Source organism: Podarcis erhardii (assembly GCF_964252035.2).
Source record: "Podarcis erhardii genome assembly, chromosome: 10".
NCBI lineage: Eukaryota > Metazoa > Chordata > Lepidosauria > Squamata > Lacertidae > Podarcis > Podarcis erhardii.
This window is the reverse complement of record NC_138500.1, coordinates 34,173,052-34,188,628: the sequence shown is the minus strand read 5'-3', so window position 1 is coordinate 34,188,628 and position 15,577 is coordinate 34,173,052. Positions and strand designations below refer to the sequence as shown.

The 15,577-nt window shown below is 44.0% G+C and overlaps 1 protein-coding gene across 1 annotated transcript; it reads right to left on the bottom strand.

The window, feature by feature from the left end:
• Positions 1 to 6,167: 6,167 nt before the first annotated feature.
• Positions 6,168 to 11,152, bottom strand: LOC309351546 (G-protein coupled receptor family C group 5 member D-like). Its single transcript, XM_081879307.1, has 3 exons — positions 10,228 to 11,152; positions 7,309 to 7,376; positions 6,168 to 6,398 (listed from the first exon to the last, which is right to left on the bottom strand). Exons 1-3 carry the CDS (start codon positions 11,129 to 11,131, stop codon positions 6,285 to 6,287), a joined length of 1,086 nt encoding a protein of 361 aa, XP_081735433.1. The 5' UTR covers positions 11,132 to 11,152; the 3' UTR covers positions 6,168 to 6,284.
• Between the last annotated feature and the right edge of the window lie 4,425 nt (positions 11,153 to 15,577).

Below are 15,577 nucleotides of genomic sequence, written 5' to 3'. Positions count from 1 at the left end.
CAATGTGCAATGTAACATGCCCTGAGCCAGCTGCAGCAATCTGAGGGACCTCATGTATCTCTGATAAGGGAGAGCCTAGCCTGTTACCAGGGGTGGATTTAGGCAAGTGCTTCAGAGCTTTGGGGGTGCTGCAGGGGGTGCTGCAACTATGAAGTAGAATGGAAGGGGAGAGGCAGGGCATGCCAAATGTTGGTGTCACATAGGGCGCCACCGAAATTTGAGACCCCAGGTCCGCCTCTGCAGTGACACTTCATGCCACACCAAAGTGCCACAAGACTCTCTGTTCTTAAGGATCAAGCATCCGTTGAGTCTCTAGAAAGCTACATACCAAACCGCTGCATTGTGAACCTTAATCAGCACCATGTTCTTAGCGGCAAACCAAGCAGGTTCTCGATTGTGTTTTGAATTTGTCAAATTGGAAGTTAATGCCTAGTATTAATTTCATCACCAACTGCCTCCTTCAGCAGAAAGGCACTGCTGTGCTGTAATAACTTTCACTTCATGATATGGTTAATGAGAACTTGCTCATAAAGAATTGTCATTGTCTTTGTGCATGTTTTTACTGCCTCGATAAGTGTTTATATTTGGAAACAGGTGGCTTGTAATAAACCTGCCAGCTCCTGCTAATTGAACAGGTGATATCTGAATAAATACTGATTGCTGAGCCGCAGAAATGGATGTTTCAGAGAAGTGGTCCTGGGCGAAGGGCTTCGCTTGCAGTTTCATAAGCTTGGCCACTCGATGGCAGCCTTGCACCAAAAAACTCACCGTGTTGCCTTACAGCTGAGCTTAAACTAGATCTGGCTAGAAGTCAAATCCTCGCTCTGTCCTCTTGTGCACCATTGTCTTTAATTCTTACAATCACAAGCTTTCCTTAACAATGACATGCTCTTGTTCTTCATGTAAGTGCTGAGTGATTAGACTGTCGAGTGTCTTAAGCATTTTCCGATTATGATTTGGATGATAGGACAATATGGCAATTAGATTACAGTGTGGACTGAACGGGCATCAGCATCAAGATCAGAATGAGAGGCTGTGATCTCATTATCCTCTCATGCAGGTTGCCACTTTGAATCATATAATCATGAAGCAGGGGAGAGAGCAGCCAGAATGCCCATCCCGTTAGCTTTGTAAGGATGGAGCCACAACATCTGAGACCACAGTTTGCTATCAGTAAAGAGCAAGTGCAGGCAAGGGGAACCACAACAAGGTGTTTACATAACAGGGGGAAGCAGGTGACTCAAGGAAGGAAGCCACTCCGCATGCTTGAAATGCGGGCAGGTTCTGAATGGCGTCAGTTCTAAATGCCGTCTTGGGGAATGTAAGTGCCTGAAAGTACACAGCATATAAGGCAAATTAAAAGCAGCATTTCCGACCTCCATTTAGTGCAGCACAGAAATCAAGATGTTGCAGCTAAAACAACGTCAACATGTGCTCTGTTTCCATATCAGAATTAGGAATACAGAATATATGATAGAAAGACCCTTTTCTGTTTCTTGGAAAGCTACAACAATGTTGAAAAACAATAACACAATTAAATGTTAGGAAAGTATCTTCAAATGTTGATAAAGATATTTATAATATTTGAATAAAATTGAACACACAAACATACAAGGCAGAAGTCCATCTTTGATTTCATTTTCTTATTCCCAAGCGCCAAATTTTCATGCAAAATTACTTGCTCTATGACAGTATTAGGTAGATCTATTTGCTTATGTCAGTCAAAAGGCTCTAGATGTTTTGCACATAAACATTCTGTTTGTGGTCACACTGCATCATAGGTACTGTAGTCTTAAAGCTAACTAAATTGCACTATAGTTTATGCAAAAAGGGAAATATCATGAGAAAACAGATAAAACTAGTATATATAATGCTTATTCATAAAATTGTGTTTCCTAAGCAGATTCATCCAAAGCACAACAGATCAACCACCAGCATGTTGGGATCAGATAATGGTAGAACTATGATAGCTAACATAGAGAGGCAATTTTCAGAAAATTCTGGCAATTCTAAAATAACTATATCTGATTGGGAGAAAGAGGGAACCAAGCCAAGGACTCTGTGAGCATTTACACCTGAGGAGTGCTGCCATTTATCAGAGTGTTGCAAGTGAAAATTAAACTCAAATCCACACTGGGTTCTCCTTGTGCCACTCAGGAGTGATGTGATAACTTCAGCCTGGGGCAATGTGTTTTGACGTCAGCAGGGACTGACAAAAACTTTAAGCGGCTGCACAGTTTGAGGCAGTTTGTGCCATTGAGCCCTGTGTAATTTCCTCTACTTGGTGGCTGTAGGAAACAGCACCTTGGGAAAAATGAAAGTGGCAGTGACACAGGGAATGTGCCTCAGTGTGTCTGCTTGGGTTTGGCCCCAGCCCATGAGGAGCTGATTGTGTCTCCCTGCTACCAGTGTATTCAACTGGGAATTTATCTATGCATGATTCCTCATCTCCAACAGGTGCCCAGATGCATGTTCAGTACCTTTGTTTACACATTCCTCTTCTTCATTACCAGGACCATAAATCATTCTGTGTACAAATACTATATTCGTGGTTTTTGTGGGCAGGATCTCCACCAGTAATCCCAATGCACTCACAGGGGAAATTGGATGCAACCCCGTCAGTTGCAGTTTGTCCCAATTCTTGCATTGTTCCAATGGCAATGATGCTTTGGACTACAACTTCCATCATCCTGGCCACACACACATACATACATACATACGTAATTTTATTTGTATGCCACCTTTCCACTGTTTAAACCATGCTCAAGGTGGCAGACAACATGGGGATGAAAAATACTTAACTACAATATAGCAAAAGTAGTCCTAAACAAAACTGAGCTGTTTCCACATAAATCACACAACAAAAAAACCAGTAGCAGCAGCAACAACAACCACCCCTATTGAAAACAACAACCTCAGCAGCCTCAGTTTTTCTAGTGGGTGTCAGTCCTGGCCCTGCCCTCCCAGGCCAGGTAGGGAAAGGTCTGCAAGGCAGGGAGCTGGCCTTCCAAGACTCTCAGCCAAGCTGGTTTGGTTGGCCGTGCTGGTTGGGGCTGATGGAAGCTAATCTAATGGCACCTGGAGAGCACTAGCCTGGGGAGGCTGATCTAAAGAAACTATGAAGTTTCACAGCCAAGAACAGAGCAGAGTCCAGGTTTGGTCTGGTTGCCCAAGTGGGCCCTGGTGGATCCCCTCCTACATTGGCTGTGGGTGGCGCTGTGGTCTAAACCACTGAGCCTCTTGGGCTTGCCAATTGGAAGGTCAGTGGTTCGAATCCCCGTGACGGGGTGAGTTCCCGTTGCTCTGTCCCAGCTCCTGCCAACCTAGCAGTTCGAAAGCACGCCAGTGCAAGTAGATAAATAGGTACTGCTCTGGCGGGAAAGTAAATGGCGTTTCCGTGCACTCTGGCTTCCATCATAGTGTTCCGTTGCACCAGAAGCTGGCCACATGACCTGGAAAGCTGTCTGTGGATAAACACCAGCTCCCTCGGCCTGAAAGCGATATGAGCACCACAACCCCATTTGACTGGACTTAACCATCCAGAGATCTTTTTTTTACCTTTTTACCTTTTTACATTGGCTTGGTTCCAGTAAGCTCCCTGTTGGAGGCGGTGGCAGTCCTGTGACAAGTAGCAAAGGGAGGCTTGAAGTCACCTTTTTGATTTCACTCAAAGCCTATGAAGCTGCATAGCTCTGGTGCACTGTGGGAAAATGGCAGCCAGCTCCCCTACCCAACCATGTACAGAGCATTCCTCAGCACAGGTGTTAGCATTGTGGTGGACCCTGGCAGGCCCAATGGTGCTGAGTGCTGATGGCCACAAGTGTGTGCTTGGCACAATCTCAGTGTTTCAAAGAAACATTATGCATACTACAAGGCCTATGCAGCCAAACTTGTGCCCCCCCCTTAGAGCATTTCCTATCATCCTGAAGGCCTGTGCCCACCTGAGGCTGGGCTGAGAGGTTTTAGGCTTTAGTTTTGAGCCCTGTTTCATGCCAGTGAAATAATTTCTTCTCAAAATGCTCAAGCTTGGGTGGTGAATCAGAGCCAAGGGCCTTGTGAATTCTGTATGTCATCATCAGAACGCGAAGTTGGGAGCAGACAGGTCCAGATGTGCAGGCCCCTCTGTTTAAATAAAACCCACTTCCCCATCCGCCTCATTGCTGGCAGCTGTCAACTTATCTGGGCTTGGTTGCATTGCATTTTGGTGATATACCTTGGTCTTCATATCACCCATGAATCATAGGAGAGATAATAAAATAGTGAATTAAGAAGCTTCCATCCAGGAATGGCTGCGATATCCATGAAGTAGCAAAGCAGAAAGTGAACGTTCTCCTCGTTTAAGTACACATGGCTGAACGGGCGCTGACCTCTCCCCTAACTGTCTTGTTAAGCATGACAAATCTGTATCTCAAATCTCTATAAAGGACAGTCCTTGGCACATTGCTGTCTCCAAGTGCTGGGAAATGAATAATGGATTTATTGGACCCACAGTCTCTAACGCTTCCAAGAGAAGATTTCTCCAAGAGAAATGATGGGCCTCCTGTGGGAAGCTCTGCATAAGCAAACCTAAGTAAACTTTCTTTTTACCCCACAATAAACTTCAAATGTAAAATGCAGAGAATGAGGGCCCTTCCAGACAACCTGTCTATTGTGCATCCATCCTGATTTGTTTGTGGGGAGGCTAGACGTGTTGCACCGAAGCAAGCGCTGTCTCACACTTTCTGGGGCATTTTCATGTTACTTTCCTTATTGCAAGAAGTTTGATCTTTGGGGGAAGTGGGTTTGTCGGGCAAGACATCCTTCCCAAATGGAATTTGCCAGCATGTAACTGAATCCCACTCTAAAATAGCAACGGTCTGGAAGTGCCCCAAGGAGTGGTACACCCACCTGGGTTGGTTGTCATGCTATTTGCTGCTAGGATTCAGAGAGCACCATCTTGTATCCCTGTCTCATGATCTGTTGCTGTTTGTCCTTCATCTCCCAGGGCTCTTACAGAAATCCATGCAGTTCCACAAAGAGGTGTACAAGTGGTTCAGAAGCTACATCATGCCTCTTCCTGGGCATTGACCCAGCTGTTCATCTTTAATACCAGGGCCTGTTTTAAATGCTGAATTTATACCACTGTCTCTAAACCAAGAAACAGCTAGCTAATCATGCCTTCTATCAAAAGTTTTTTAAAACCCTGGACTTTAAAAGGTGTCTGCTTGCAATCCTAAAAACTGGCTATTTTCAAGCATCCCCCCCCCCATTTCCCCCCTGTATATTTGCACAGCTGCAAGTGTGAAAATCTGTTATTTTAGTAATGAAATGCTCTATATGGGAAGCACAAAAAGTTTATTCCGGGTCAGCAAGCAACTCAAAGTGAAATGAAATTTCAAGGGAAAGAAAGACTTGTCTAGATAGAGATTCTTCTCTAGAACATGGTTGGAGACTCTGTGGCCCACAGGATGCTGTTGAGCTCCTAACTCCCACCATCATCTGGAATATAGGAACCAGTGGACAAAGGAACCAGTGGTTGCTAAGCTGAGGTTCTACAGATGTTGTTGAACTGCCATCTGCTCTACCCAGTGTCACCAATGGTCATGAGAGTTTTATAGTCCATCAACATCTTGTGGTAAGTTACAGATACAGTTATCTGAAGAAGTGTGCATGCACACGAAAGCTCATACCTAGAACTAACTTAGTTGGTCTTTAAGGTGCTACTGGAAGGAATTTTTTTATTTTATCTTGTGGTAAGTTTTTCTCCCTCTTTGGGAAACTGTGAGCAAGGCTGGCAGAAGGCTTCTCTGGGAGAGTTGCATGGCAGTAAACAGGGAGACAGTGGTGCAATCAGGCAAGTTTAGAGTCTGGGCTTGATGTTCTCTTGAGATGGTTATGTGTATTATTTCACTTACATCAATATGTGAGAAGACAGACCTGCTGTGTTTGTGTGTCCTTCTGCTCATTTTTTGCTGAGTTGGGGCCCTGGACTCTTACCCCAAGGTCCTCCTCTGATGGCACCACTGCTGAACAATAAGGACATAACTAAGGAAACTCTTGGTTGCCACCCCAATTTCTAGAATCACAAATAGGATAGAATCTTCAAAGATATCTGAAGTCAGAAGATCACAGTCATGTGACCCGAAAAAGAAAAGTTATGATGAGGGACAGTGGATTATGTTTGGAAGACTGTTTTAATTTAGAAGCTGAGCTTAAAGTGGAGCAGGCTGGAGAAGCAGGAGCTGAAGGACAAAGGGAACAGCCGTAATTCAGCAAGCCATTAGACATCTCTTTCTGGATTCCACTCAATGGATGTCTGCTCTTGGTTCCTTGGCTTCAGCACATGCCGCCACACTTGGCCTGTATGCTGGCTGCAGGGTTGCCCGAGGGATCTGGAAACAGAGTTTGGATCCAAAGATCTGGAAAGGAAGGAGGATTTCCTGTCAGTTGTCCTGGAGAAAGTAGAAAACCAACAAACTAAAGACTAAACCATTTATGAAACAGATAGTTGTCAAGCTTCATAGGATTCAACCCCCCACGGCAGGTTTCCAGGAACAGATAAGATGAGGAAATTCTTACCAATGCTTTTTATTCCATATTCAGAGAAAGAGGCTTAGAAATGCAGCCTCTTGGTGTAATGGTGTTGTTCCGAGTGAAACCCCACCCCCTCCATCTCTCCCATTATACGTCATCCCTATGGTGGCTAATCTGTGCCTTCTGCCTCTGAGCTCTCTGCTCTCCTTCTTTTAATGCCCACCGGGTTCTGGGAGGGTGGGTCTGGAATGCTTTCTAAAGACACTGAGTCTGTCAGCTGTCTCTCCCCTCATGCTTCTTCTTCTTCCTTCTCCTCTCCCATTATTTCCCAGCTTTCCCCCTCATCTGCCTCTGACCCATGGCCTCCCTCAAACCCTTGTTGTAATTCTGAACTGTCTCCTTCTTCTCTGGAAGGGTCAGACTGTGGAGGCAGTCTCCACCATTCCTCCTCTGCCCAGTCTCTGACAATAGCCATGCCAGGAAGCTAGAATCAAAAGTATACAAAACAAAAACAAAGCAAAAAGCTCACCCAAAAGGCAGGGGTGGGGGTGGGGAGCAGGTGGGAGGACCCAACACAGGAACCTTCTTTACACCGAATTAGACCATTGAACGTCTAGATCTGCATTGTCTACACTCTGGCGGGTAGCTGCTCTCAAGGGTTTCCGACTGGGGATTCTCAGCCCTACCTAGAGATGCAGGGGAATGAACCCGGAACCTTCTGCAGAGATGCTCTTCCACTGCGACACCACGATTTGACTACAGCTGCCCTATCTTTCCAGCGAAATCCAGATTTACCTTTGACTGAAAGCGGTTCTCATCTGTGAGGAGCAAAACATCTTCCTCAGCTCCTTCTTTATCCGGGGCTGATGAATAAGGGTGAAAAAAACAAGAAGGTTAATGCCACAGAACTGACACCAGAAGTCTGGCAGGGGCTCCATTCAACTGATTGGGTAATAACTTTTGCCAGCAATTCCCAGATGGTGGCTCAGTGTGGAAGAGTGAGGCGCACATTGACCCCTATCCCAGCAGTGTGGTTGTTGCCCCAAAGCTGCTGACTGACGTTGGTGGCGTAACTATTTGGGTAGCCTGGGTAGCCTGAGCCTCCTATGGCAGAATCAGTCATGGATTCAAAGGAGGACTACCCATAAGGCATCACTTCCAGGTTGGCAAATGGAATCAAAGTCCAAGTCCCAAACCAATAATTTAAGTTTAGTAGCTGATGAGCTCAAAACATGCCCTTCCTGATGACCTGCTCATTGAGCCTGATTTGTTTGAGGAGAGATTCAATTACATTGCATGAAGGAGGATTATCCCACACTTCCAAGTGCATTTCCCCATCACTTTCCGTGGATTACTGCAATGCGCTCTATGTGGGGCTACCTTTGAAGGTGACCCAGAAACTACAACTAATCCAGAATGCGGCAGCTAGGCTGGTGACTGGGAGCAGCTGCCGAGACCACATAACACCAGTCTTGAAAGACCTACATTGGCTCCCAGTACGTTTCCAAGCACAGTTCAAAGTGTTGGTGCTGACCTTTAAAGCCCTAAATGACCTTGGTCCTGTATACCTGAAGGAGCGTCTCCACCCCCATCATTCTGCCCACACACTGAGGTCCAGCACCGAGGGCCTTCTGGCGGTTCCCTCGCTGTGAGAAGCCAAGTTACAGGGAACCAGGCAAAGGGCCTTCTTGGTAGTGGCACCCTCCCTGTGAAATGCCCTCCCATCAGATGTCAAAGAGAAAAACAACTACTAGACATTTAGAAGACATCTGAAGGCAGCCCTGTTTAGGGAAGCTTTTAATGTTTGATAGACTATTGTATTTTAATATTGTGTTGGAAGCCACCCAGAGTGGCTGGGGAAACCTAGCCAGATGGCTGGGGTATTATTATTATTATTATTATTATTATTATTATTATTATTACTATGAAAGTCTGATCTTTGGGGGAAGTGTTTCACAAGAACTTCAGATCAGTTTTAACTGTGCAGTTTGGTAAGTTGAATCCTACCCTGAAACCCTGACAGTCTGGAAGTGTTGTAAGTCTTTGCTGAATAATCCTGTAACTCCTAATGCAAAAGCAATAGAACAATATTGTTTGTTGTACTGGCAGGCAGTAGCCCTGCTGTTGTCGACTCCATTTTTTTTTTTTTTATAAAAAGAAAATAAGTTGACTCATGTATATTTTGCTATATGAGATGGGAGTGCTCAACCTGAGAAGAGGTGACCAGCCTCATGACGAAAGCCTTTAATTATATATCATGCACTGGCTCTATTTTACCAATGGAATTTCGGTAAAATTCTAAATGTATTGTCATCACAAATGACTCTTTAAGAAAACTAAATATCTAGCTTGCATTTTATTTCATCTGTTTTTCTTGTATTAACAGATCCCCCCCCTTACCATATTTATGTGAAGGTAATGCGTCATCGAATCTAATGCACACCTCGATTTTCAAAAACTTGAAACCAAAAAAGTATTTGCTGGCATATGTAAATGTGCCATCAAATCTAATGCGCACCCTAATTTTTGTGACATAATTTGGCCAAAAAAGGTGTGATTTACATTCATGTAAATACAGTGTTTTCACTATTTTGATTCTGAGATATACCATATATTTTTTAAAAAATTCAAAATATGCATACCTGGTGTTGTTATATCAAAACAGTCAATGTTCTTATTCTTTTTAAGAGTGTTGTATCCAGACTAAAAGCCTATCCACTCCTACGTTTGCCCTACTGCTCCTGCTCCACTTCCCATGGGAAAAGCCACTCTTTAGCAATAAATGGGAACAAACAGCTATTGGGTTTTCTGCAGATTGCTGTTGGTTCCAATTTATTGCTAAAGAGTGAGTTTTCCAGGGGAAAGCAGAGCAAAATTACTCAGACTGTCCCTAGAAAGAGCGAGGCAAGTGGAAAACCACTCAGACACATGCTTTCTAGGCACAGGATAAGCGGAACTGTGCACAAGCCCTTATTTAGTGATGCCTCAGCACAACTAACTTAAGTCCCATTGATTTCAATGGGATTAAGAGCTATTTTTTTCTTTTTTAAAAAAGAGTTGGATTCAGACCATGTTGGTCACATTTTAGGCCCACTGAAACCAATTGTACTTATATTAAGCTACTCTAACTTAAAGCTTATTGAGTTCAATGGGGTTGAGGCAGGGCTTCATTCAGATGTTGATGAACTACAACTCCCATCATCCCTCTGGGCTATGTTGGCTGCGGCTGATGAGTGTTGCAGTCTAGCAGCATCTGGAGGACCAGAGGTTCCTCATTTACAGCACAAGCCTTGGTGAGTTAAAGTGTGACTTACTCTAAGTAAGTGAGGACAGTAAGCACACAACTAGCACGCATTTAACTGGTGCACATTCAGCTTTACGCGCATAACAACAACAAATAATTAATTAAAAAGGGGGCAGAAACTGGGGGGGTGGGGGGAGACTTTGGCAGTCCCACCCGCCATTGAACCCAGTGGGTTTTGGCTATATGTGATTTTAGCTTTAGGTGCGATTCCCAGAATGTAACCCTACTGACCTACTGGGCAGGATTTCAGCCTTAGTCAAGATTCAAACTATGGTAATTTTCTTTAACATTTTCATGTGCTAAAATTATACTAAACTGTAATCCACTTGACTTCATCTCTGCATTTCTTAGCTTAAAATATCCCTGCCATTCTGGTTTTCTGTTTACGCATCTACTCAAGAGCTGCATACCTTGAGTACTTGCTGCTTCAATGCTCTGTTGCGTGGTTGTGGTCTTCCGGGGATTTTTTTCTGGAGTCTGGCATGGGGTAGCAAGAAAACAGATCTCAGGCACTGTGTACATCATCAGGAAAACCCATCCGTTCAGCACCAAAGCAACGCCAATGAGTGGGTCATCCCACTTGCTTTGGGTACCATCGCCAGGGAAGCCAGTGATGAACAGCACTGTGATCCACGCAGCCCAGATGGCTTTAGAGAAGAGAACGGTGAGAAAGATGTGCATCCCATGCCTCTTCCAGCCCTTGCACGGTCCGCAGAAGGTGAACATGGAGACCACAAAGGTGAGGCCCATGAGGACGAGCACATAGGTCGAGAGCATGACAAAATCCTTGTTGCGTTGTTCTCTCCCCATCCTCTCCAAATCGATGCCGTCTCTTCCGACTGTGATGAGGATGTACTTGACGGCGATGATCAACTGAACCGCAGTGAGGCCCAAAGTGTATACCAGCATAGACCATAGTGAAAAGGTTGCCTTTCCTCTCACCAGCCTGACGAGGTTGAAAGCATGGGTCAGAAGGCAGCAGAAGCAGAGGGCAAAGAGGACCCCATGCAAGATGAAGCGAGCGGGGCCAGTCTGCTTATTGAGCCGGATGATGAACACAAAGGTGAGGCTGAAGATTCCCAGGGTGCCCAGATGGAAGAGGAGCTGAATGGGGACCATGCTTTGCTTGGTCTTGTCTTTGACCATGCAGCTAAGGACGAAGAATGCTAGCAGAAGCGCCAGCGAGACCAGGATGCCTGCAGCAGCCACCGTCTCCAGACCGATGCCCCAGGCTTCGCAGATGTCACAGAGGTAATAATAATCGGGGTCAATGTCGCCGCAGCCTGGGGGAGGTGCCGAGGTGTTAGCAGCCATGACAAATGATGCAGCTGCCCTAAACTGAGGAAAGAAAAACAAAGAATTGTGATCAAATACCTTCACGCAGGTAGTCAGTGACCCAAAGATCTGAGTGCAATTACTGACACTGATGTGTAACGCTGTCAGCGGGCAGGTAAATGAATCTTAATTTTACTGTTGGGTAAAAATTAGCAGTGACACAAGGTGACTTTCAAAACACAAATATATTCCAGTTTTGTTTTTTTCCATGGAGAGGGGGGTAGCCAACAGCCCTCCACCATCAGCCAGTCTGATTTATTTTTGCTCTGGGACAAAGGAGCCTCTCTCTCCTCCCCACCCCAGTTCTGTCACCTCTGTTTTGCTCCCCGCGGCAACCATTTAGTGCTAGCACCTACAGCATTTTTATCAAGATTCGTGGCACCCTATTTTTTTATATACCAAAATATAGTCCCGTTTAAGGGAGATCCAAGATGTGCTCAGATCCACCCTCCACCCCCTGCCCCCTGGAGGAACCTTGAGAGCTGCCCACACTCAAACATTTGGTGTTGCAGCTGAGGTGGCCTCTCCCACAACTGCCACCCCAGGGCTATTCAAAGACCATCTTTCTCTAAGGGCAGGGGAGATCTAGTGTTGGAAAGGTCTTCTTCCTTGAAACCTGCCTTTGCTGTTTTATTATATCGTTGCAATTGATGCTTATTGTATTACTATGTCTATGTAAACTGCTTCATGAGGTTCACCTGAAAGGCGCTATATCCATACCTTAAATAAATATGCCAGCAGTATAAATGAATAGCTTTATTACCATTCTTGTTGTTATTATTATTTAATACTTGGTGAGTGCCGTGCAGTTGCACAACTCTTCCTACAGAAAAGAGCCCTTAAAATATGCCTTGAAGACTTAATTGTTCCATTTTACCTTTTTTTACAATGCTTTTTATGCCATTTATTTCTAAACCTCAGTACTTCCTTATGATTCTGGTTTTGTATATTTTCCACAATTCAGATGTCCCTCCGTTGGATTTCCTTTGGTTGTTTTCTGCTATGTGAGATCTATGCCATAAAACGCAACATATAAATATTTTAACTAAGCAAATTTGCCACCCTGTAATTGTAATCAGAATCTGTTACCTAAATCAACCATCTCACTCTGCCCAGTGATAGGTCAGATCCTGGTTTTCATCCTGCTGCAAATTATTTTGTTGGATGTGTATATCTTGTTCTTACCTTGTGGAAAATGCTTGGAAGCAACTGTGTTCTGTATTCTTTTCTCTGGCCATTCATAGTTTGGTACCATTTTGGCAAAGCCAAAAATCTTGAGTTGGATCTAGACACTTTTAATTGAACTTAAGTCACATTGAAATCAGTGCATCAAGCTAGTCTTGACTTAAGTCTAATTAATTTTAACTGAATGTGACTAACTTAGTCTGGATCCGGCCTTTCTCTCTGGGATAAATGTGCCCACCAGGAGAGCTTTTCTAATCTGAGTGTTGCCACTTTTTAACCTGGCAAATGATGGGCGGTCTCTCTCTATGTATTGATTCAATAGAGCAAAGTATGATAAATAAATCAATAGCCTTTATTGCACTAGCCACTCATTATGGCAATTGTATATTTGTGGACATCTGATTGCCTATAAGGCTTGAAATCACATCTGGTATATAGTACTGGGTTTGGACTAGGAAGACCTGGGTTCCAAATCTTGCTTCTCTACAAATCTCAATGCGTCGTAAACAACAGCCTGAGTTTTCAGTGTAGCACAAGAAAAAAAATTACACTGTACATAATCCATAGTTTCTATATCTTCCCTTTAGCTGTAGAAGCTCTCTTCCTCCACTTAGATATTTTTTGAAATAGAAGGCAGTGCTGAGAAAGCAAATTTGTACATATATGCATAATTCTGTATATTCAAAGAAAGGATGGGCAAACTCCTTCCGTGATACTTCATCTAGTTATTATGGAGAAGACTCCTAAAATGTGAATAGCCCCCAAACACAATGAGTGGAAGCAAGCAAGCCTATCTACCCACCCCCAGCACTGCTTTAGGCAGAAAGCCCCTCAATTGTCAACTTTCATGACTTACCTTTGCTGTGTTCTGGCTGGGAAAATGAGACCTTGGTGACTGGAGAGTGAGAGACAGGGAGCCCTTGATCCTGTCTGTCCTGGCAAATATACTGAGCCTGCCTGAGCTACACGTTGTGGGGAAAACAACATATCTATGACATTATTATTACTATTATCTTTGCTTTCTTTGGGGATCAAGAACACACTCCCAAGGCAGCTAAAAATCACAGGCAGACACACCTATTCAGGTTGATCCACCACCAGCTTGGTCATTGTCAGAAATAAACTCCTGGACCAGATATTCACTTAATGTCATTTTTTCCTCATGCATCATCCAATCTTTTCATTTTTGTGGTTTTTATTTCCCCCTCTCCCCCGCCCCCTGCAATGCAGACACAGATTTCCGGCATGAAAAATGGTTTGAATCATTTGTGGCATGTGGACAAGTATATATTTTAATGCACTGGGAACTTCAGTGCACTGATTTGCAAGGCTATTACTTTTCTGTTCCAATTGGATCATTTTCGCAGTGGTGTAATTAAAAGGAGGGAGAAGCAAAATAAAGAAGAATGAAATTCAATTTTTTAAAATTTACAATCAAATTTCTAGGCTAGTCATCTGCCAAGAAGGCCCTCAAAGTGGCTTGCAGCACACCATGAAAAATACACTGGGCATAATCTTAACCACCATGGATGCAGTGCTTGTGCGCAGAGACTACCAGAGCTCTTCTGATAAAAATTGCCAATTAGGGGGAGGGTGACCAACGCAAATTGTGCCCTGGCTGCAAGCCTGATTGAAAAGGATTTAGATAATCTGTTTCATCCAAAAGTACCTGAGGATGATACAGCATCACTTGCTCAAACGTTTTGGCCAGAAACCACCCATTTTATATCTTTATTTCCCAGGTGTCAGAGGAATACTACTTTATCATACGATTACTTCCTAGAAAGCAGATGGCATTGTTTTCCCCTGTAAAGATGTGTGAATGACAATCAAAGCTGAACAGCTTCCCTCAACAGACCTTCACCCGCTGAGATGAGCAGTGGTCAAGTCGACACATGTATGATGAAGGAGCAACAAGTACTCAGCCTACAACCTCAGATGTTAATGACTGAAACTCATTCGAAACAAACTAGACAAGAAGAGGCTCTGGATATGCCTCATGGATTCTGTTCCTAAAGTGGATTCCAGGTCAGAACAGCTCTGAGCCGTTTTATCAACAAAGTATTCCAGAAAATTGTCACAGCATGCTACGGAGTATTCTAATGGCCCCATGACTTGATTGAAGTATTCATGTTTTCACTTAGAAAAGCTCTGCTGGATGTGATTGTGCAAACACACTTGTGGCAAGAGGAGGGGAAGGTTCAGAAGAGGGCAAGTTAAATGATGATGAGTATGGAACTACTCTCCTGTGAGGAAAGGTTGCAAGATTTGGGGCTTTTTACATGAGGGAAAAGGTGAGAAAGGGGGACATAGTCAAGGCATGGGACGCAAGTGGCGCTGTGGGTTAAACCACAGAGCCTAGGACTTGCCGATCAGAAGGCCGGCGGTTCGAATCCCTGCGATGGGGTGAACTCTCGTTGCTCGGCCCCCGCTCCTGCCAACCTAGCAGTTCGAAAGCACGTCAAAGTGCGAGTAGATAAATAGGTATCACTCCAGCGGGAAGGTAAATGGCGATTCCGTGCGCTGCTCTGGTTCGCCAGAAGCGGCTTAGTCATGCTGGCCAAATGATCCGGAAGCTGTATGCCAGCTCCCTCGGCCAATAAAGCAAGATGAGCGCCGCAACCCCAGAGTCGGTCACAACTGGGCCTAATGGTCAGGGGTCCCTTTACCTTTACCTTAGTCAAGGCATAAAACATTATGCATTATGTGGAGAATGTGGATATAAATTCTTTTGTCCCACAGGAGTGGCAAGGATCCTAATTGCTAAGAACTGGAAAAAAGAAACTGTGCCAACAAAAAAGGAATGGCAAGACAAACTGTTAGAGTTTATTGAACTGGCTAGCTTGACAGAGGCAATTAGAGATCACACTAGACAAGAGTTTCAAAAAGCATGGGGGAAATGCAGAGAATACTTCACAAAACAGTGCCCTAAAATACATACCTGGACTTGTTTCAATTAATGCCTGCAGGAGACTTTGTGGATATTTAAGTTATAATTAGAAAAATCTTAATAATTATTCATAAAGGAAACAGTTTATAAGAAGTAAATAAGGAGGCCAGATACAGGATAAAGGAAGTCTTTTATTTGGTTATTTGTATTGTTGTATGTTAAGCTCATTGTATGTTATGTTCACGTGTAATGAGGGTGGATTTGCGTATTGGGGGGTGGGGGTTTATGTTATGTTGTAAATAAAATTCCAATATTATTATTATTTTAAAGAAATTCTTTTGTCCCTCCCT